This window comes from Heloderma suspectum, chromosome 3, assembly GCF_057233095.1.
Source record: "Heloderma suspectum isolate Gila_16-S chromosome 3, 16-S_ref, whole genome shotgun sequence".
Classification (NCBI taxonomy): Eukaryota; Metazoa; Chordata; class Lepidosauria; order Squamata; family Helodermatidae; genus Heloderma; species Heloderma suspectum.
In genome coordinates, this window is record NC_139460.1 from 187187918 (window position 1) to 187209677 (window position 21760).

General features: G+C 44.9%; 1 protein-coding gene across 7 annotated transcripts in view; it reads left to right on the top strand.

The window, feature by feature from the left end:
- Window positions 1-21406, top strand: part of ZSWIM8 (zinc finger SWIM-type containing 8) — an 88584-nt gene extending 67178 nt beyond the window's left edge. For 3 of the 7 annotated variants that reach the window (XM_084841406.1, XM_084841410.1, XM_084841412.1), the window contains 11 exons: window positions 1753-1987; window positions 2392-2544; window positions 4283-4505; window positions 4956-5245; window positions 6439-6662; window positions 8546-9028; window positions 9874-10072; window positions 10945-11118; window positions 17789-17908; window positions 18479-18657; window positions 19534-21406. In XM_084841406.1, the coding sequence (XP_084697532.1) occupies window positions 1753-1987; window positions 2392-2544; window positions 4283-4505; window positions 4956-5245; window positions 6439-6662; window positions 8546-9028; window positions 9874-10072; window positions 10945-11118; window positions 17789-17908; window positions 18479-18657; window positions 19534-19737 (2484 nt within the window). In that variant the 3' untranslated portion in view covers window positions 19738-21406. The remainder of the gene's footprint in view (window positions 1-1752; window positions 1988-2391; window positions 2545-4282; window positions 4506-4955; window positions 5246-6438; window positions 6663-8545; window positions 9029-9873; window positions 10073-10944; window positions 11119-17788; window positions 17909-18478; window positions 18658-19533) is intronic. The other 4 variants (XM_084841408.1, XM_084841411.1, XM_084841407.1 and 1 more) reach the window with 3 other exon arrangements.
- The last annotated feature ends 354 nt before the right edge of the window (window positions 21407-21760 follow it).

The following is a 21760-nucleotide window of genomic DNA, read 5'->3' on the forward strand; positions in this document are numbered from 1 at the left end:
CCAAGAACACCTCTGCCAGCTCAGTCAGGGAGGATACTGGGCAGCAAGGTGGGCAGTACACCAGTAGCATCCCTATTCTGTCTCTATGGCCCAATATCAGGTGCAACCCCCCAAGGCCCACTCCAAGGTGGAGGGGTTTCCTGGTGAGGAAGATGGAAGTTCTGTAAACCTTGGCAACTCCCTCAACCTCTGGCCCTTCAGCCTATGTTGGTGCTGCACCGAGTACCCAGGTGGACAGAGCTGGGTCAGGTCAACCCTACCCAGCTCGCCCACCCAAGTCTCAGTAATACACGCCAGATCAGCCTTCTCATCCCCGATTAGGTCATGGATGAGTGCGGTCTTACTACAGACTGACCTGGCATTAAATAGCATCATCAGTGGATGAGCTACCAGGTACATGAGAGTTAAACGAGAGAGGTAGAAAGGCAACAGTGTATAAACATCTGGGGACCCATGGTGGGGGACTCATTCTACTCTGATGTTTCAGAGACTCTCAGGAAACCCTTAAAGCAGTGGTTTCCAAAGTGGGGTGTGCACACCCCAGTGGGTGCGCAAGACAATCCACAGGGGGCCACAAGCTGCCTCCCACTGCTCCTATGAGCTGCTGTTGTGTGCAAGGAGGGTGGCGGCAGTGGTGGCAGCAACTGAAGGAAAGCGGGAAGGAGCTTAACCCTTCCCACTCAGCAAAGCGGGAAGGAGATTAACCCTTCCAACTCTCCTTTTGCAGAATAAAGCCAAGAAGGAAGCAGGCACTTTCCTCTCGGCTTCCATCCTGCCAAAGGAGAGCAGGAAGGGTTAACGGCCCAGGCCAAGCCACCAGTCGGCCAAGGAGTGGGGACTCTGTGCAGATTCAGGGCTGGCAACCAGGATTCCTGGCTCTGGTGCGTGCAGGCAGGTGCCTGGCCAAGCACGCATTTTCCCTCCTTGCATGTTGACAGTGGTGCCCTCGCTTGATTGTCAGTGTATAGCAATGTCGTGTGCTCAGTTAAGTGGATTTACAGATTATATTAACAATTTTTTTAAGTGAGAGCAAAAAGGTTTTTTGTACCGTTAATAAATAAAATGTAAAAATTATTTTAAAATATTGTTTATTTCATCTTTATCTCATCCTGTTTAACTATTTTTGGTATGTTTTATAAGGTACATAATATATTAGTACAGTAGTACATGTATATAATTTATAAAGAAATATACATATATTAGGGGTGCGTGCTCAAAATCTTTTCACTGATAGGGGTGCGTGATCAGAAACGTTTGTAGACCACTGCCTTAAAGCATTAGACATCTGACAAGCTGGTTGGACTGGAGAGTGGCTTAAGACACCTCTGTGTTGAATTCAGTATGCAAAAGGGAAAGGAGGTGATAGTAATACCCTGAATTATGAACAAAGTTCTAGCCTTCTGAAATCACAATCCCTGTCTCTGCATTTGCAATTGCATACTGCATTTTTCTGGTTTATACCTTGCATATAGCATTTTCACAATGACTCCTGGAGATAATGGAACAAATTGATTTCCTCCTGATTTAATGGTGGCTTTCTTAATGTTTGTAGATTTCATGAACTTTGAACAAAGTAGGTAGAGATGTCCAAAGGCTTCGCCGTCTCCTTCTTGCCTTTTCAAAAGGGGCTGATTTATTGCTTATTTCTGCTTTGATACCTTTTGTTACAACTTTAGTTTCCACTCCCCACAAATCTTCTGAGAACTCCCTTGTTCAGATATTAACTTCCATGTTCTCTTCTCTGTTTTAAAGATCTTGGATAAGCTGTTAGACAGGGAGAGTCAGACACACAAACCTCAAACTCTAAGTTCATTCTACTCATCCAGCAAGCCAGCAGTGGCCAATCAGAAATCTCCTTCCAAGCACGCTACCCAATCAGCTGCACCCATTCAGCATCTCCCGGGAACATCTGTCACACAACAAACAGGGGTACCTACTCCTGTCCAGAGCAACCCTTCGGAACCCTTTATGGAGAAGAGCACCCAAGGTATGAACGACTGTTCCACAGGATCACAGCTATCTTTTAGTTACCAGAGGAGAGGGTGTCAGTTTTCTTTTTCATTTGTTTGGAAATTTGCCCTAGGCTCACAGGTTCTCTAAAACGTTTCTTCAGAACTTGCCATTTAATGTGTGTGCTTCCACACAGAATTAAAAAAGGATCTGCATTTATCTTCAAGGAGACCTTTTCTAATTGCAGTGTGGATTCACCACTTCTATTTGTTCCATTTGGAAAAGAGAGAAAGACAGTAGTTGAGTCTGTGATTATCCTTCACTGCCTGTGTGTGTCCCATTAGTATTTCGTCTGTAAAGAAGTCAAGCTTGGGTAGGGAGTCAAAACAGACACTTGTTTACAAATTCCTTTCCTGCTGTTCCTGTTTTGTGTTTCTCCAGAGAACCCTCAGAGATCCCCTTGTGACCCACCTATGGAATCCAGTGTCTTAAAACAAGAAGGGAAGGTTCCCAGCCGACTTGCTCTTGGAAATAGAGGTGGATACAATGGAAGATGCTGGGGTTCACCAGTCAGACAAAAAAAAAAGCACACAGGTAACAGGTGTTGGGGAGAAGATACTTATCTGTGGTCTCATTCTGCATTTCCGCAGCATTTGGAGGCATTTTCAAGCAGATTTTAAGTTCTTTAGCTCTTTATTGCTCATTCATTATGAATTGATTTAATATGGCGAATGTCCATGTGCTGCTCTTAGTATCCTAATCTACTGTCACATCCAGGATTTCTTACCAAAGCACAGATTTCTCCTGGTAGCAGAAGCTCAATTGGGAGATTCTCTGAATTTCAAAATTAAGTAGGCACAAGTCTCCCTTCAGTTAGCCCTTATCCTCATGGGCTACAGTTTTGGCTCCCCAGTACTGTGTCCCAGGCAGGATGTATCTGAGATGTATTCAAGCATATATTGCCTCTGAACATAGAAGATTCAATGTAACTATTATTACTAATAGCCTTTGAGAAACCTGTTCTCCATTAATGTCTCATCTTTAATAGGAACACAATGGGGAATAATTATTGCCCTCGTGCCCTCCTTGTGAGCAGAGGTATTTGGCTGGCTCCTGCTGGAAACAGAGTGCTAGATTTAAAGATGTTGGTCTGATTCAATAAAGCAATTCTTGTGAACTTAATTTCTTTTTTACTGGAATGTGGCTCATTGATAAGAATCTAGGTAAGGACCAGTATGTTTATGGCCCTTGCCTTGATCAAGTTTGTCTTTGTGGAAGTTATCATTTGAGGAGTGGCTCATTATTCAGACATTTCTCATTGAAAAGCCAGGAATACTCTGTCGTTTGGAACAAATGTCTAGAAATTCCAAATTAGCCAAACTGTTAATTTCAGAGTCCACTCTCCTGTTCTCCCCACACCCTCCAGTGACTTCCTGGGAAATAGTACTTGCCTGCCTTCTTAGTATAGGGTTGAAAGATGTTTCTGAACATTGAGTCACTTACCCTTAGCTGATTACAAGGTATCTAGAGTTCAGTTCCAGTTGAGGTTCAAGGTAATTGAGAGATTTTAGCTTGGTTTATTGTTAGGATTTATACCCCACGTTTTCACAAACACCCTCAAGGCAGCTTACTAACAAATCCATATAAACAACACTTCTAAAAAACATTTCAAATAAAAATTCCAGTTAAAAACTACAAAAGTTAAAATAGTAACTGAGCAGCAATATAAGAACAGGTAAACACAGTAAAAAGATCCTAAATACCACTATTAAGGCCTGTGAGAACAGGATGGACTATGCCTGGCACCTAAAGGATAGCAGTGAAGGTGCCAGGTGAGCATTCCTGGGGAGAGTTGCAGAGACTGGGTGCCGCTACAGAAAAGCTACCTGCCTAATTTCTGAAGGTGGAAGTATATGAAGAAGGGCCTCAGAAGATTAAGTCAGTAGGTAAAAGGAAGAAAGCAGTTCTTAGATGGCCCAGGCTGTTTAGGCTATAAAGGTTTAGTCCTGGTTTGTCAAAAAAACAACAACCCCTCAGCAATTTTTTGTGTGTTTGAGTTGCAAAGCAGGCCTATATTATCTCCCATAAAACCACTTAGTGAATTCATAGCTGAGATAAGATTTAAATCAGGGCCCTGCAGAGCCTCTTGAATCATATAGCATCAGCTCTCTAGTAAAGTAAGATCATCAGAAAAGTTAGACTGTGTCTTACTAAAAACATTTCAGTGTGTTGATAAATGAGACTGTTACATTCTATGTTGCAAAACTATGGTTTTGTGTGTCATGAATTTGTTTCCCTTCTGCAATGTCCTGTGTTGGCTCTGGTGTTGCAGGAATGGCCAGTATTGACAGCAGCGCACCAGAAACGACCTCAGACAGTTCTCCCACCCTCAGCAGGAGGCCCCTGCGTGGAGGGTGGGCAGCCACCTCCTGGGGCAGAGGGCAGGACAGCGACAGCATCAGCAGCTCTTCCAGCGACTCACTGGGCTCTTCCTCTTCCAGTGGAAGCAGGAGAGCCAGCGGAGGGGCACGCGCAAAGACTGTGGAAGTTGGCAGGTAAGAGCTGCTTTTTCCAAAGCTGTGCTCCCTTTCAGGATCGGGACTTTTCAAGGCTGCCCACATTGGAGATGGTTCAGGACGAGGAGGTTCAGATTAGGAGTCTCCATGGGGTAGCAAGTGAGAATCTGGAGCTAGAAATTTCGCCAGTGAGCTCAAGATGTTTGCCCCTGACTGAGACAGTTTTCCCCGCCATGTCTAATTTGATACCTAAGTTAAATCAAGAGTGTCCCCTTGACTGAGCGGTAAGGTCATGTGAGAAGCAGGTAGTGGAGTATTCCCAATGGCTGCACAAGAATTCCTAGTGGAATTTCCTCTCTGGAGATTCTGCAAAGTCTGAGCCTTAGTATCTTCTGGAAACTCCACAAGACTACCCTAACTGGGTTTCATTTCAAAGGTGGGAGTGAATTCAGTTTGTTTTATGTATTTTTTTTCTTTTGTGCCTTTCAGGTATAAGGGCAGGCGACCAGAGAGCCACGCACCTCATGTCCCAAATCAGCCCTCGGAGGCTGCTGCGCACTTCTATTTTGAGTTGGCCAAGACAGTCCTCATTAAGGCAGGTGGAAACAGCAGTACTTCCATTTTCACCCACCCATCGTCCAGCGGTGGCCACCAAGGGCCTCATCGCAATCTCCACCTCTGCGCCTTCGAGATTGGACTCTATGCACTAGGGTTGCACAACTTTGTCTCTCCCAACTGGCTTTCTCGGACCTACTCTTCCCATGTCTCTTGGATTACAGGTGGGTGCTTTGGGCTGCTCCAGGCAGTTGTCCTTCCTTATTTTTAGTATCCTGAAATGTCCATAACTGAAAACCTTTTCAAGATAGTGGTCTTATTTAGCCACTGACATTTCAGAACTCATGGTAAGAATTTATGAGCGCAATCTGTATAACATAGTCAAGATTGCAGTTTGGGAAGTCTTTGAGTGATTCTTGACCATAGAATCAGAGCCAGAAGGGATCAGGTGGCTGTCATCTAACTCATCTGCATATTGTTCCCCCCTCCCCCACTAATCCACTTGGTAGAGGCTACAATATGCAGTGAGCAGGAGCAAATGAAGGGCATCCCTTCAAAGATGCTGCTAGTCCAGTTATACTGGTGGAAATGGATAAAGGGAGGAATGGCAACAGAGGGCTTGTCTCAGGTCACTTACTATGATTTGAAGGGATTTGAACCAAGACAGAAGTCTCAGTGCTCCTTCCATCCTTTGGAATACATTTTTGCTCCAATTTCTCTAGTGTAAGGTGTGTGTGGGGGGCTGAATTGCTTCCCCACAAGGCACTCTGTGGGCTGCATGACATCAGTGGGTGTGGCCACACATCACTGTCCTGCCCCACTCGTTTCTCCTTCCTTTATGCTGAGAGAGGCACGGAAAAAGGGACTTGGCTGGTGCTGGGAGGAGCGGGTCCTTCCAATGCCGGTTGAGTTTGGTGCCTCCTTTGCATGCCTCTCACCATTCCCGTTGGGGCTGTCGAGAGACAGGTGAAGGAAGACTCAGTCTGCCTTCAGAAGAGTGACTGCTCCTGCCAGCGCTGAGTCCCCCATGGCCTGCATCCCTGCTCTTATCCCCAATCTGAGGTCAGAGATAACAATGGGGATTCCTCAAGGGGTTGGGGCCTGAAGGCCAAGCCCCACCTCCTTAAGGAAGCCAAGGAGGCTCCATAGCTCACATGCAGAACCTCCATGGGTTGGATGTTCCACATTCCCCGCTTTAACATAACTTCAGTCTGTACTTTCTGCATTTCATTTCCCTGTGATCTCACAGTTCACAGTCCCCCTCACCCCGTGTGTGTATATATATCTGCCAATTTAGGATTACGCTTCATGCATCTGATGAAGTAGACTGTAGTCCATGTATGCTTATGCCATAATAAATCTGTTAGTCTTTATTGTACCACAAGACTTTGTTTTTTCTCTTTTCTTGGGCTTCTAGGGCAAGCCATGGAGATTGGCAGTGCAGCTTTGAACATCCTGGTGGAATGCTGGGATGGACACCTGACCCCTCCAGAGGTGGCATCCTTGGCTGACAGGGCTTCAAGAGCTAGGGATTCCAATATGGTGCGAGCAGCTGCTGAGCTGGCGCTGAGTTGCTTGCCACATGCCCATGCCTTGAACCCAAATGAGATCCAGAGAGCCCTAGTTCAGTGCAAGGAGCAGGTGAGCAGTTCAGAGGTCTTCAGTTCATTCCAACAACTAGTTAATACTGGAAGTGGCTTAGCAATGACCAGGTTAATCATTATTTTCATGTTAATTTCTTCAGCAATTCCATGGAGATAATAAAATATATGGAGTGTCTTAAACTGTTTTATACCTTGTAATTTGCTTAGCGTACTACAATAAAAGTACTAGAAACCTTTTTTTCCTTCCACATTTCCAAAAACACACATTATCACAGCACCAACACAAATGTGGCTGTGTTGGCCATAAGAAAAATTCCAAAATTCATATTAGTGTAATACCTTCATTAGGCCATTGTTAGAGCAATACAACAATGGAACCAATTACCTAGGGAGGTGGTGGGCTCTCCCACACTGGAGGCATTCAAGATGAGGCTGGACAGCCATCTGTCAGGGATGCTCTGACTTGGATTCCTGCATTGAACAGGGGGTTGGACTCGATGGCCTTGTAGGCCCCTTCCAACCCTACTATTCTATGACTACCATTCTATGATTCTAGGCCATCTCAGAGGTTACAAAAATGTGCAAGCTTTTGAGATCTCCAGATCTCTTAATCAGGTAAGATGTTACAAAAAGCAGGCTGGTGGAGTGGGAAATAAGGGGAAAATAATTTGTGGTGATCAAATACTATTGATGTTCAGCACAGTTTTTCTCAGTTTTGAAGCTGTTAAATGTATTTATTGTATATCTATACCGCCCAATAGCCAAAGCTCTCTGGGTGGTTCACCAAACAAAGGTTAAGATAATAAATACATAAATATAATAAAAACAATGAGAATCTAAAACAAATTAAAACAATCACAGAATAAAACCAAAAGTAAATGATTAAATGTAGGCTTGTCAGATCCATGCCCAACATGTTGTGACAATATCACCCCTAGAGCCATCTTCCATTTTTTAAGACATAGGGCTGAATCCAGATGTAGTCAGAATAGTCCTATTGATTTCAGTGGGACTACTGAAATTTCTGGATTGAAGCCATAGCTTTTAAATAGCTGAAGGAGGAAATTTGGTCCATCTGTCTTATTAACCATTTACAGTTAAATTGAATCATCAGATGCTTGGATTTAGTTAGTTCCCTTTATTGGGCCATATCTTCTTAATGCTAAAGACTTCATTGGGGTGCAGTACCCTTACTTGGGTATCTGATCTGAAAATGCTGAAAAAGTAGTGTTTCAACAGGTGATAATCTCAATTCATTAGATTTCCTATATAGACCATCTCATATTTCCTACATGTACTCAGTTTAACTAACACTTCCTGAGATAGAATTTGTTCATTAAAAACATAAAAATTCTTATACTTCAGCAAGGGGATGCAAAACTAGCATCTGCTCCATTCCTAATACAGTTACATATATCCACCCATACATTAAGGTCTTCAGTGAAGGGCCTCGTGCAGGCAGTGGAGGCTGGTGGCTCCAATGTCAGTGGGGCAGTAAATCTACTCTGGGTTTCAGTCAGAACCAGTCAGAACTCCAAAGAAGCTCCACCCCTTGGATACCTCCTTTAGAGTTCTGTCTGAAACCTGAAGCAGATTTACCTCCCCACTGACATCGGAGCCACCAGCCTCCACTCCCTGCAAGTAGCTGTACCATCTAAGGTAAGGTGGGTGGCTACCCAGTGGGAAGGCTTTCCTGATGGTGGCACCCCAATTGTGAAATTGCTCTTTCCCCAGAGAGGTTCACCTGGCACCTACCTCACTGTGTTATTGTTTTCCCAAGCTTGTTAGAGAAAAATTTATTTTGCTGCCTATTTTTTCCTGCTATTTTTGTTACCTTGTGGCCTTGTAACTGTTTACATTTTAATTATAAAGGCTGATACAAGATACCTTAAATAACAGATATTGTATTTGATCCTACAGGATAATCTAATGCTAGAGAAGGCTTGCTTGGCAGTGGAGGAGGCAGCCAAAGGGGGTGGTGTTTACCCCGAAGTCCTGTTTGAAGTTGCTCATCAGTGGTACTGGTTGTATGAACAAACTGTTGGTGGAACTCTTGGCCAGAGGGAGGGAGCCACAGGCTGCAGTGCAAGCGGAGCCCGGGCATCTTGCGAAGTGGTCCGTGGACTGGCAGATACTAGAGTGACATCAGAACCCACTACAGTGACTGTGGCAGCTGCGGTGACGGCAGCAGCAACAGTGGTGCCTGTGATCTCAGTGGGGTCAACAATCTACCAGCAGCACACCATGGCAGGGCCGGCAATGGCACATGCACATACCCAGGGTCTGCACCCCTATACAACCCTCCAGACCCACATTCCTTGCAATCCTCAGTATATTGGACACCCCATCCAGCACATGCCACGCCCAGCAGTCTTCCCTGTGCCTGGCTCCGCTTATCCCCAAGTAAGTTATTTTCTGTGGGTTAAGCATCTAAGGTGACAATCCCCATCCCCACCCCAAATTGGTGTTGTGGCCAAGGAGAGTAGCTAGGTTGGTAGAGTACATACTATTCACTGGAGGTGTCAGAGATTAAACCTGGGAGCCTGTGTATGCAAAGTATCATTGCACAGCTAGGAAAGGCCTCTACTTTAGAATTGCTGCCAGTTAGAGACAGTACTGGGCTAGAGGGACCAAAGATCTCACTCTGTATAAAGTGGCTTCACATTTTCCTGTGATTTGGTGGATATATCACTTTGGTCTCCCAATATGTGTTGGAATCTGTGTTTATTTTACCAAGGCTTTAACTTACAAATGTTAGTAATTACTATTGACCATATTTTGTGGATAAAGCCCAGAATTTGGCTAGCTAGTCTTAGCTTTTATGAGTGGCTAACATCTTTGCTCAGTATCAGGGAAAGGCCCCAAATGGCTAAGATAATAACTTTTAATGGGCCAGCTCTGTTGATAAGGATGAGCTAGGGGTATGGAGTTTTTCAAACTTCTCCTTGAAGAAAAGTTTTGTGCCACTTATAAGCATGCTTAACATGGTTTTTCTTATAAAAGAAACTAAGAACTTTTCCTACTCCGGTCCATGAGGAGTGGGGGAGGGATGCTGAATGGCTCTTCTCACATGTCTTCATTTTAAAGTATTTTGATTAGGATGTCTTCCCCCACCCCCCCACCCCCAATATAGGATGGGCCCTTCGCTTTCCAGAGTCAAATTATGTGTTGAGAATAGAGGTGTGGGTATTAGATGGGCTGTTTTGAGACACCCCCTTAAAAACCCTGCCTTGCATCTTGGACGCAAGGCAGGGTTACCCTGTCCTCTTCCTTTGCAGGGTGTCCACCCAGCATTCATTGGGGCACAGTACCCTTACTCGGTAACTACCCCATCTTTGGCAGCTACGGCAGTGTCGTTCCCAGGAGTGCCTGTCCCTTCCATGACACAGATTGCTGTGCATCCGTACCATGCTGAGACAGGGCTGTCGCTGTCTTCCAATGTAGCAAGTGAGTATTTCTGTCTTGCTGAATCAAGATATGCTGTGTGAAAAGGCAGCTGTAGTATTCATCTACTATGGCACTTTGGCAGAGATGCTTTCATGTTGTTGTGAAACCTCAGAAGTGTGTAAGAGTCCACCTGTGTGCAGGAAGAAGTTTGCCTTTATGGAATTCCCAATCATGGTGTCGTAAACCTTCACCTTGTCCCAAAGCACACAAGGATAGCACAGTGAATGTGAGCTACTGTCTGGTTTCCTGTGGACCCACAACCCGCAGGGTTAAGGGCTCCTGAACTAGGCCATGGAAGCTTCACCCCCTTCATGGTCTCTGTGATTAAGATGAAATGTTCAAAGGTGCTAAATATTCTGCAAGTGCTTTCCTCTATTGCAAGACTATGGGGCATTGGTCCACTCTAAACTGGGGCTGTACCAACATCATTGTTCCAAAGCATGCGGTAGATCTCAACATGATCTGGATTTGGGGAAGTTTAGTTTGACTCCATTGTCATAGTCTGAAAATTTCTTGGTGAGATCTTGACTTTTAGTGACTTTTCCCTCTACAGGGGTGGTGGGACCTACTAAGTTACTCTGCCCCTGGAGGCAGTAGGACTCAGTTGTTGGGAACCATATGTATCTTAGAAGCCTCTACAAATGGAAAGCAGTCAAGTGAGCTATGGAAAGTAATCAAGTGAGGTGCGTTTAGAGTTTCCAGGGCATGTACCTCTGGGCCTAATTGCTCAAACTCCCTCTGTCTGTTATGTTTCTACAGAGTTAATAACCCCACAGGTGACTGATACAGATTGGAGCAGGATGTACTTGAAGCACTGTAGTTGTTTCATGTCGGTGATCTTCTCCCTTTATGCTGTCATTTGTTTTCTCCAGTAGGAAGTGTCCATACAGGGTCGTCATTCCCAGCAATTCAAGGGACTACCTTGACGAGCCTGTCTTCTCAGCCCAGCTCCCTTGTTACAGGGGGCTTTCCTTCTGAGGATGAGCAACACAGTCAGCCCGTGAGCCCTCAAGGGTTGCACTACCTCCACTCCGCCTACCGAGTCGGTAAGGGCAGTTAATTGTTGCACTTGCAGTCCTCTCAGTTGGGTTTCAGGGGAGGTCTAGTGTATGCAAATTCACTCCTATGCCAGGGTCACCTGGGAAAGCATGCTAATTCTGACATGTGATGGAGAGATTTTAGACTGCCTGGTTTAGCCAGGAGGGTATAGCCACAAGGCTTATGAGCAGATTATAGAACCCTACAATGAATTAATCTTTAGGGGGAATGAGGGGTGGTAGGGAATAGAGTCATAGTAAGAAGAAAATGTGCCAGTCATCAAAATAAGTGTATTGGTCCTCCTAACATAATGGAGGCAGAAATACTCTGCCCATTGAGGAAAGACTCTGTAATATTTAGAGCCTCATAGGATTAGGGTTAGCGTGATGCCAGAAATATAAGAAAAATGGGTTGATGAGCAGATAAAGGTGTAAGGGGGATTTGGAGGCACATATTATGGAGATTCTATGGCTGAGTGAGCATTCAGTAGTGAATTGTGGAGTGTGGTATGAGTGTGAGAGGTAGGGATGATAGGTAAGGGAGGATATCTGATCTGCCAGAGTGTAGCTATGTCTCTGGCTGAAGCATGCAACTGATGTTGTGGGTCCTAACATCTTAGCCCCTTCTCTAGTCTGTGTTTTAGAAAAGCTGCTCTGCCAGGTATATATCTAATTCCTAATCCCTGAAAGGAATATGTCCCACATCAAACCTTACGACTGCTGAGGTTAGTAACCTGGAGGTTAGTAACCTCTGGAGTACAGAGCTCTCAGGCCTTGAGTTGTCATCACCCATGAACTTCCAAGTAATTAGTTGCAGGGAACTGGACCCTGGGTTTGCAAATAGTGGCTTGCTAGGTGGAGCCAACTTCAGCATCATCAGGTTGAAGTCCCAGGGCCTGAGGGTCACATTAAGAATATCAAACTACTTAGGAGCAGGTTGCTCTGTTTTACTAGTGATACCAGAATCAGGGGAGTTGAAAGAAAGAAAGAAAGAAAAGAAAAGAAAGGAAAGGGAAGGGAAGGAAGAAAGGAAGAAAGGAAGGGTTCACTTTGTTTTCTGTGATCAGACTCTGGCATCTGGTCGTATATTGGAATGGCTTGGCATTGCACCTGGATGCAAAGAGCTCCAGCACTGGTGGGCTCAAGCATCATATAGTTTCTAGGGCAAACACTTAAAAAGAAGTCTTGCTGCAGTACTGGGACAGCAGTTACTACCTTCATCTTTGCCCCCTCATTGGGGCAGGTTGTTTCACCCTGTTGCATGGCAGGGCTGGCCCTGTGATTTCAATGAAATGGAAGAAGAAACTAACGAAGAAGATGTTGATGGAATAGGGCCCATGTTCTAGTGTTGATGCAGGAGGCCATAGCGTCAAGTAACTGGGCTTGAAAAGCAGGCCTATACATTTCAACTGCGCTATGGTCTTGTCCATGATGAGCTCTTCTGATCAGAATGCATTCATAAGGTAAGCCTCCAAGATGGTGGGGATGATGGGAGTATACTTGTGATGAATACTCAGACCTCTAAGCGATTAATGCCAGATGTCCATCCTTGACTACCTTGGTCCTCATGGGTGACCACCAGTATATAACCTGGGTCACCGTGAACAGCTCATTCCCTGCCGGCATTTTAGGGTTATCAAGACTGCTATTCTTATGTGTACTGTCAGGGCAGATGGCGGTGGTGACGACTGTATGCAGAATTTAGTGATGGCCTGGGTTGACTGGGAAATGGAGATTCAACTCATTCAAATGTATAAAAGTCAATGGGGTCCTCTTTTGGAGTGCCTGGAGGATAGATGTAAAACAGCCTTCCCCACCTGGCCCCCTCCAGATGTTTTCGACTGCAACTCCCATGATTCCCAGCCACCATGAATATGCTGGCTGGGAATGATGGGAGTTGTAGTCCAACACATCGGAGGGCACCAGGCTAGGAAAGGCTAATGTAGCATGACTCCCATGTGTATGATGGCACTAATCCAAAACAGCCTGCATCTTTCTAAAGACACAACAATCATACTTCCTTCCCCAACTAGAGCCATCTAATAAAGTCATTACAATTACTGAAAGACAGATATACTATTGCATATTTACCTGGAGCAAAATATTACATCTTTTCATACTTAGATGGAACAAAAATGTTGTTCAGGGGCTCAGTACGATGAAGAGACGATTGATCAGGTTAACATAATCTGCTGAGCTATGCCTCACCCTTAACTAGTGAATGTTGTTAGTAGGGTAGTGGAGTTTTCATAGAATCCTAGAATAGTAGGGTTGGAAGGGGCCTACAAGGCCATCGAGTCCAACCCCCTGCTCAATGCAGGAATCCGAGTCAGATGGCTGTCCAGCCTCTTCTTGAATGCCTCCAGGGTGGGAGCCCACTACCTCCCTAGATAATTGATTCCATTGTTGTATTGCTCTAACAGTCAGAAAGTTTTTCCTGATGTTCAGCCAGAATCTGGCTTCCTGTCACTTGAGCCCATGATTCCGTGTCTGGCACTCTGGGACGATGGAGAAGAGATCCTGGCCTTCCTCTCTGTGACAACCTTTCAAGTACTTGAAGAGCACTATCATATCTCCCCTCAGTCTTCTCTTCTCAAGGCTAAACATGCCCAGTTCTTTCAGTCTCTCTTCATGGGGCTTTGTTTCCAGTCCCCCGCTCATCTTTGTTGCCCTCCTGTGAACCCTCTCCAGCTTGTCTGCATCTTTCTTAAAGTGCGGTGCCCAGAACTGGACACAGTACTCCAGATGGGGCCTAACTGGTGCTGAGTAGAGGGGGACTAGTACTTCCCAGGATTTGGAAGCTATGCTTCTATGAATGCAGCCCAAAATAGCATTTGCCTTTTTTGCAGCCACATCACCTTGTTGGCTCATATTCAGCTTGTGATGTACAACAGTTCCAAGATCCTTCTTGCTTGTAGTGTTGTTGAGCCATGTATCCCCCATCTTGCAACTGTGCATTTGGTTTCTTTTTCCTAGGTGCAGAACTTGGCATTTATCCCTATTAAATGTCATTCTGTTGTTTTCTGCCCAGCGCTCCAGTCTATCCAGATCACTTTGAGTTTTCTGTCTTCCAAGTTATTAGCTATCCTGCCCAATGTTGTGTCATCTGCAAATTTGATCAGCATTCCCTGCACCTCCTCCTCCAAGTCTTTAATAAAAAAGTTGAAGAGCACTGGGCCCAGGATTGAATCCTGCGGGACCCCGCTTGTTACCTCTCCCCAGTTTGAGACAATCCCATTGATAAGCACTCTTGGAGTCCAGTTCTGAGCCAACTGTGGATCCACCTGATCGTTGTTTCATCTAGCCCACTTTGAGCTAGTTTGCTCATCAGGATATCATGGGGCACTTGGTTGAAAGCTTTGCTGAAGTCGAGGTATATTATGTCCACAGCATTTCCACAGTCCACAAGGGAAGTTATTTGATCAAAAAATGTGATGAGATTTGTCTGACAGGATTTGTTCTTGACAACTCCATGTTGGCTTCGAGTCATTACTGCATTGTTTTCAAGGTGCTTACAGATGGATTGCTTTAGAATCTGCTCCAGAATTTTCCCAGGGATTGATGTCAGACTGACTGGTCTGTAGTTCCCAGGTTCCTCCTTTTTGCCCTTTTTGAAGATGGGAACAACATTAGCCCTCCTCCAGTCATCTGGCACTTCACCCATCCTCCATGATTTCTCAAAGAGAATAGACAGTGGTTCTGAGAGTTCTTCTGCCAGTTCCTTTATTACTCTAGGGTGCAGTTCATCTGGCCCTGGAGATGTGAACTCATTCCAAGTAATTAGGTGTTCCTTGACCATATGCCTATTGATCTCAAGCTGCAATCCTGCCCCTTCAGCCTGTACTTTGCCTTTGCCAGGGGGTCATAGACCCTCTTTTGGAAGAAAACTGAGCCAAAGTAGGAATTGAGCGCTTCTGCCTTTTCTTTGTCATCTGTTATCATTTTGCCGTCCTTATTTAATAGCTGAACCACCATTTCTTTCCTCTGTCTTTTACTATGCATGTAGCTAAAGAAAGCCTTTTTGTTGCTTTTAGCATCCCTCGCTAACCTCAGCTCGTTCTCAGCTTTAGTCTTCCTGACACCATCCCTGCAATTCTGTGCTACCTGCCTGTACTCTTCCTTTGTTGCTTGGCCTCCTTTCCACTTCCTATATGTGTACTTTTTTGTTATCAGGTCATCTCTTAGCTTTTTGTGAAGCCACATTGGCTTCTTCTGTTGTCTTCCCCCTTTTCTTCTTGTTGGAATTGTTTGTAATTGTGCCTTGAGAATTTCCTTTTTTAGGAAGCTCCCACCCATCTTGGGCTCCTTTTCTCGTTAGAGTCGCTTGCCATGGGACCTTACTGATCATTGTTCTGAGTTTATAAAAATCAGCTTTCCTAAAATCCAGGGTATGGTTTTGGCTACACTTGGCTTTTGCTTCCTTTAGAACCATGAACTCAAGTATAACATGGTCGCTTTCCCCCAGAGTTCCTGTAACTGCTCCTTTATCCACTAAGTCATCTCTGTTGGTTAGGATCAAGGCAAGGATAGTCGATCCTCTAGTTCCTTCCTCGACTTTCTGTGGGAGGAAGTTATCCACCACACAAGTCAGGAATTTCCTGGAGGGGCCATGTTTTGCAGAATTTGTCTCCCAACAAATATAGGGGAAATTGAAGTCCCCCATTACTACTACATCATGCTTCCTTGAAACATTGGCTATTTGCTTTTCAAAAGTTTCATCCTCGTCTTCTCCTTGATTGGGGTGGCCGGTCGTAGACTCCGACCACCAGATTCCTCTTATTCTTTGCTGCATTTATTTTAACCCAGATGCTCTCGATGGGGCTGTCAAGCTCATCCTCCTGTATTTCTGTGCAGAGGTACGTATTTTTGACATATAGTGTAACCCCACCTCCCTTTCTGTTCCTCCTGTTCTTTTTGAACAAGTTATATCCTTCAATTGCTGTATTCCAGTCATGGGAGTCATCCCACCAAGTTTCAGTTACACCTATCAAGTCATAATTTCCCTCCTGTATAAAGAGTTCAAGTTTGTTCTGTTTGTTTCCCATTCTCTGGGCATTAGCATATAGACATCGAAGACCATGTGCTTCATGGTCTGGTTTTCTTCCTACATGTTTCTGAAGACTCTTACTGGGCACTGTTAGAGCTGTTCTATCCACTGTGGTGCATGAGCCTTCGTCCATTGTTACCCCCAACTTTACATCTCCCTTTCCCGTAGGATTCAGTTTAAAGCCCTCCTGATGAAGTACTTCCTGCTCTGGCCAAACACATTCTTCCCTGCCTTTGTGAGGTGCAACCCATCCTTTGCCAGCAGTCCATCTTCCAGGAAGTATAGCCTGTGGTCCCAGAATCCAAATCTCTCACATCGGCACCATCTTCACAGCCAGTTATTCACCCGGAGTATTTTTCTTTCCCTTTTGTATTCGCTGCATACAATTCTAACCCTCCACTTACTTTGAGGCTCAGCAGCAGTGAGGAGCTGGCTTCCACATTCTCACACACACTCCCCAGGTTGATGGCCAGCTGTAGACATTTAATGGGAACAAATTTCCTCTGCATTGAGGAACAAGTGAAGGTGCTCTTCCCAAGCCTGCTTGTCAGCTGACATCTCCCAAATCCAGTGCAGCAGGTCTTGGGGCATGAGGGACATTGGAGGTAAGGCAAGCTGCTGTCCTTTACACCTCCAGCACAGGGCAAGATGCACCGCTAAGTGTCACCACCATCACAGGAGTGTGGAGTTGGCTTGTTAGGTTTTCAGGGTTTTGTGATCAGTCTGAATTTGTCTGTGTTACTTTGGTCCATCTTTGGCCTCTATTTAAATTTCTTTGCTGTTGAATTCCTAATGTGAAGTTTTGAGCACCTTGACTACACTGATTTATTGCAGGTGAAACCTCAAGTATTTGCAGTACTCTTCATGTATAGAGCAGGGGATGGCAACCTCCAGTCTACGGGTCCAATGGGAGGGAGAGCAGCATGAAGGGGAATTCCCACATTATCTCCAATCAGAGATAACGTGGGGATTCCATGGACTTGGCCAGGGCTTGCAGGACTGTTGAGTCCCTCCCAGCACTGCTTGTGCCCCAGTTGGGATAGGAGCAGTGTGGGAAGGAGGTGCCCAACTTGACACTGAGTTGCCCTTCTTTTTGGATGGGTAATGGGACCAGTCACTATAGTAAGAGGGAGTGGAGAAGGTTTATGTCATCAGAGTCCACTTGAAGTTTTGCCTGCCTGTTTTTACAGAGATATTGGAGAGGGCAAGAGCAGAGGGGGAACCTAATACAGGCCTGTTATGAGAGCCAGCTTGAGGCTTAAGCCTTCCCATGGATCTAAGGGCATAACTGAATATTTCATGGAAATATCTGTGTTTAAACAACAGCAAAAAGTCTTCGTGGCTTCTTCTTTTTTTAAAATAAAACTGCTTTGGGAAGGGGCAGTTTAGAGCAGAGAAAGATGTGTGTTTAACTTACCACTTTCCCCACCCTCAAACACACACAGAGGTTTGAAATGTGTTAACCCTTCTACCGCCTTGCAAAAGTAAGCAAACACTTGCCACCTCTTTTCTCCAAATTGCCATCTCCTACTTCCTATCTATAAAATGGGTGTGAGATGGCAGATGCTAGTCCTTGAGTCTTCTGGTGTTTTATGTTTTCCTAAAATGTTTTGAATTTGCTCTTTGCTTCAGGGATGTTAGCACTGGAGATGCTTGGTCGCAGAGCTCACAATGACCACCCCAACAACTTCTCACGCAGCCCACCCTACACAGAAGATGTGAAATGGCTCCTGGGATTAGCTGCCAAATTAGGTAAGGTCCAAGGTAGAAACACACTTGAGTGTGCATGAGAGTAAAGGTTATCTTCATCCCAAGGTATTATATTCTGCCTGGCACTTCTTATCTAATGTAACCACCCAGGATCTTCATCTGACTGTCTATACGTTAGTAGTGCCAATGGTCCACTGGATAAAAAATTGCATGTACAATTCCAGGGTGCTTCTTGAAGAGTTTCCAGTGGGAAATCTTGTAACTTCTGGTACATAATTGAAGCCATTCCTATAGAGCAATGGTGGGTAACTTGAGGCCTTCCAGATATTTTGGCCTGCAACTCCTATCATCCCTCACCATTGGTTATGTTGGCTAGGAGTTGTGGGCCATGCTGGTAAGTGAGAGTGGTCGCTTCTCTCCTTTCTTGTCTGACATGAGTGAGCATTGCAGCTAATTTGTAGATGCCGTGCACTGCCTTTTGCTCAGGAAGAGCAGAACGCTCTTATGCTCAAGGGTTTTTTTTTTTTCCTTCCTATTTTTAGGATTGGGGGCATCTCTGTTCTCTAGTTTGCTTCTTCCCACCCCGTTGTAACCACCTCTCTTTTTCTGCAGGTGTAAACTACGTGCATCAATTCTGTGTTGGTGCAGCCAAGGGGGTCTTGAGCCCTTTTGTGCTGCAAGAGATTATCATGGAATCCCTGCAGAGGCTCAATCCTGCCCACGTCCACAACCACTTGCGCACACCAGCCTTCCATCAGTTGGTCCAGAGGTGCCAGCAGGCATACATACAGGTATATATGTCTCTTTCTTCCCAGCTGGGCAAGCTGGCTGCTTCTCTCAGGTAGTCCAACTTCGTGAACTTTTGTATCTTTCAAGAATGCTTCTTGCCATTTCTGAAAGCATAACAGTTATTGTCTCATCAGTGTGGAGACCATACCATGATCTAAAACCTATCTGTTTAATGTGAAATCTAATTAAATCAAAGCACTTGTAGGTTGATTGAGCCAGTGCTGTGTGTCAGCCTACACCCCAACCTTACTGTGCCTCTTAAAGCTGACTGAAGATGGGATTCTTCATTTCTCCTTCCCATTTTGTGGGAAGGAGTGGGTCACAAAATGGAGGTTTCCTCTTTTTAGCATTATTTGATTGTCCTAGGAGGCCTTTTTCCTGGCCTTTCCCCGAACGGACTTTTGCTTCCTTGGATTGATCCCTCTTCTGCGTTTTGTAGTCTGCATGTCATCCCTTCTTGGTAGAGAGTAAAGGAGAGCCAATGTGGTGCAGAACCAGGGAGTTGCGCTGTGACAGCTGAGGCGCATGTTCAGATGCATGCTTAGCCACAAAGCTTAGTTGGGTGATCATAGGCCAGGTTCACATACTCGCTCACATACCCTTCTTCCCCACCAACCTACTTCACTTGTTTGTTGTGAAGACAAGAGAGGGAGGGCTTCTTGGAAGGAGGGTGAGATAAAAGTGTTATAACAACACAACTGCAGATAGCTGAGCTACCTGTCTTGGTGTTTGTCTACATGGGGGTTCCATAATAAGCTTACCTAAATTATTTTATGCCTTTATGAAGAGGGGAAAGATACTGATAAAATAGAATGTACAAATGTATTATTGCCTTTGAGACTGTCTTTCAACGCTGTTTCCCCTTGCCTCCCTTGAAGTACATCCACCACCGGTTGATCCATCTCACTCCAGCGGACTACGATGACTTTGTGAATGCCATTCGCAGCGCCAGAAGCGCCTTCTGCCTGACACCTATGGGCATGATGCAGTTCAATGACATCCTCCAGAACCTGAAGCGCAGCAAGCAGACTAAGGATTTATGGCAAAGGGTGTCTCTGGAAATGACCACCTTTTCACCATGATGGCTCGGAGATGCAGCCCCGTCCTCCTTTAGTTAGAATTCTGTTTATGCCATCCTTCCTTATTGGATCTTTTTTATTTTAACTTTTGGAAACCACTGATTTGGTGTATTTATACCATGACATTCCTCTTCCATGCAACTGTGGTTGTGCTCCAGTTCCCTTATTCTCTCCTCCCCAGCAGGTGGAGCCAAGAAAGCTGTTTGGGGAGTACAAGTGTGTGTGTGTGTGTGTGTGTGTGTGTGTGTGTGTGCGCGCGCGCGCGCGCGCATGCGCACATGTGAAATGAGGGGAGAATTAGCTGAATGATGCTTTCAGACCCCTTCCTGTGTGATGAATGAACATGTGCGTGAATGCCTGTCAAGGGGGTATGGTGGAGCCTGTCTCTTTAAAATATTTATTTTGGCATTTATAAATATGTATACTACTTTGTATAAGGTTCTTAAAAAATCACTCATCATAGGGCCAGGAGAGGCAGAGTTTGCTTTCTTCAACTCCTGGACATTTCCATCACCATTCCTTCCTGCAGCAACTACCCAAAGGAGCTCTGGCTGAAGTTGAAAGAGCTCCCTTCTCAGCCACCACTGCCTCTGTGTTTGGATGGGCAAAATCACCACTTATACTGTCTGGCTCCACGACAGTATTTAGCAGGCTGCTGCAATTTCTTTGCTTAGACTGTGGCCTCAAAGAGTTTTGTCATCAGGCTTCATAGGATGTTTTAACCATGGTGGTTCTGAGTTGTACAGTCATGTTATTTTGGCTGGGATGTTAGCTTTCCTGTAATCAATTTCTTACTCCTTGTTCCAGTTTCCAGATTAAAACACTCATTTCTTAGACTGACTCTTCTCCATACTTTTGTTGATCATGCTGTGAACATGATTAAACATCAGAATTCAGAGTGCCTTGGTCTGGGAGGTTTTAATCTTTTTATGCAAATGACTGGTCTTTGATGCAGTACCGCAGCTTGATCTTGACCCAGTTTGCCATGCAAACACACAGTCCCTCAGCCAAAAGGCAATGAGCAAAACCTGGCTAGAGAGGACTATTTTCATCTGAAACTGGTTGGCTTGTAAAAAAAAATGGATTTGGAATCTGCTAAGGACCATGTTCGGATCAGACCAAATGTTTGTGCATCCTGTTTCCAAGAGTGGCCAACCAGAAATCCTGGAAATCCGCAACAGGATGTGAAGGCAACAGTTCTCATCTGCTGTTTGTCCCCCAGCAAGTGGTATTCAGACATGCACTGCCTCTGAAGCTGGATGTTCTATTTAGATAGTGTGGTTAATGGGCGTTGATAGATATTCATCAGCGAGTCTATCTAGAATATATACCCTCCCCTAAAATAATCTAAGCCAGTAACCATCACTACACCGTCTTACTCTATGGCTGTTAAATTAATATGGAAGTCTTTAGTAAGAGTCATGAGCTTTTTGAAACTCCCAAGAATAGACAGTACAGTGCCTTGATACGTATTCGCCTCCCTTTGACTTTTCCACATTTTGTTGTGTTACAGCTTGGAATTAAAATGGATTTAATTGGCATTTTTACCATTTGATTTACACAATATACTTAAGGTGCAAAATATTTTTATTGTGGCACAAATGTTAATTAAATAAAAATAAACTGTCATTTGTTGGTTACATAAATGTTCACCCCCCTGAGTCAATACTTGGTAGAAGCACCTTTGGCAGCAATTACAGCTGTGAGTCTTTAGGGGTAAGTCTCTACCAACTTCACGCATCTGGATCCCGCAATTTTTGCCCATTCTTCTTGGCAAAATTGCTCAAGGTCTGTCAGGTTGGATGGGGACCGTTGGTGAACAACAATTTTCAAGTCTTGCTACAGATTTTCAATCGGATTGAGGTCTGGGCTTTGATTGGGCCATTCTAAGGCATTCCGGTTCTTGTTTTTAAACCACTCCAGTGTAACTTTGGCTGAATGTTTAGGGTCATTGTCCTGCTGGAAGGTGAACCTCTGCCCCAGGTCCCTTGCAGACTGAAACAGGTTTTCCTCTAGAATTGCCCTG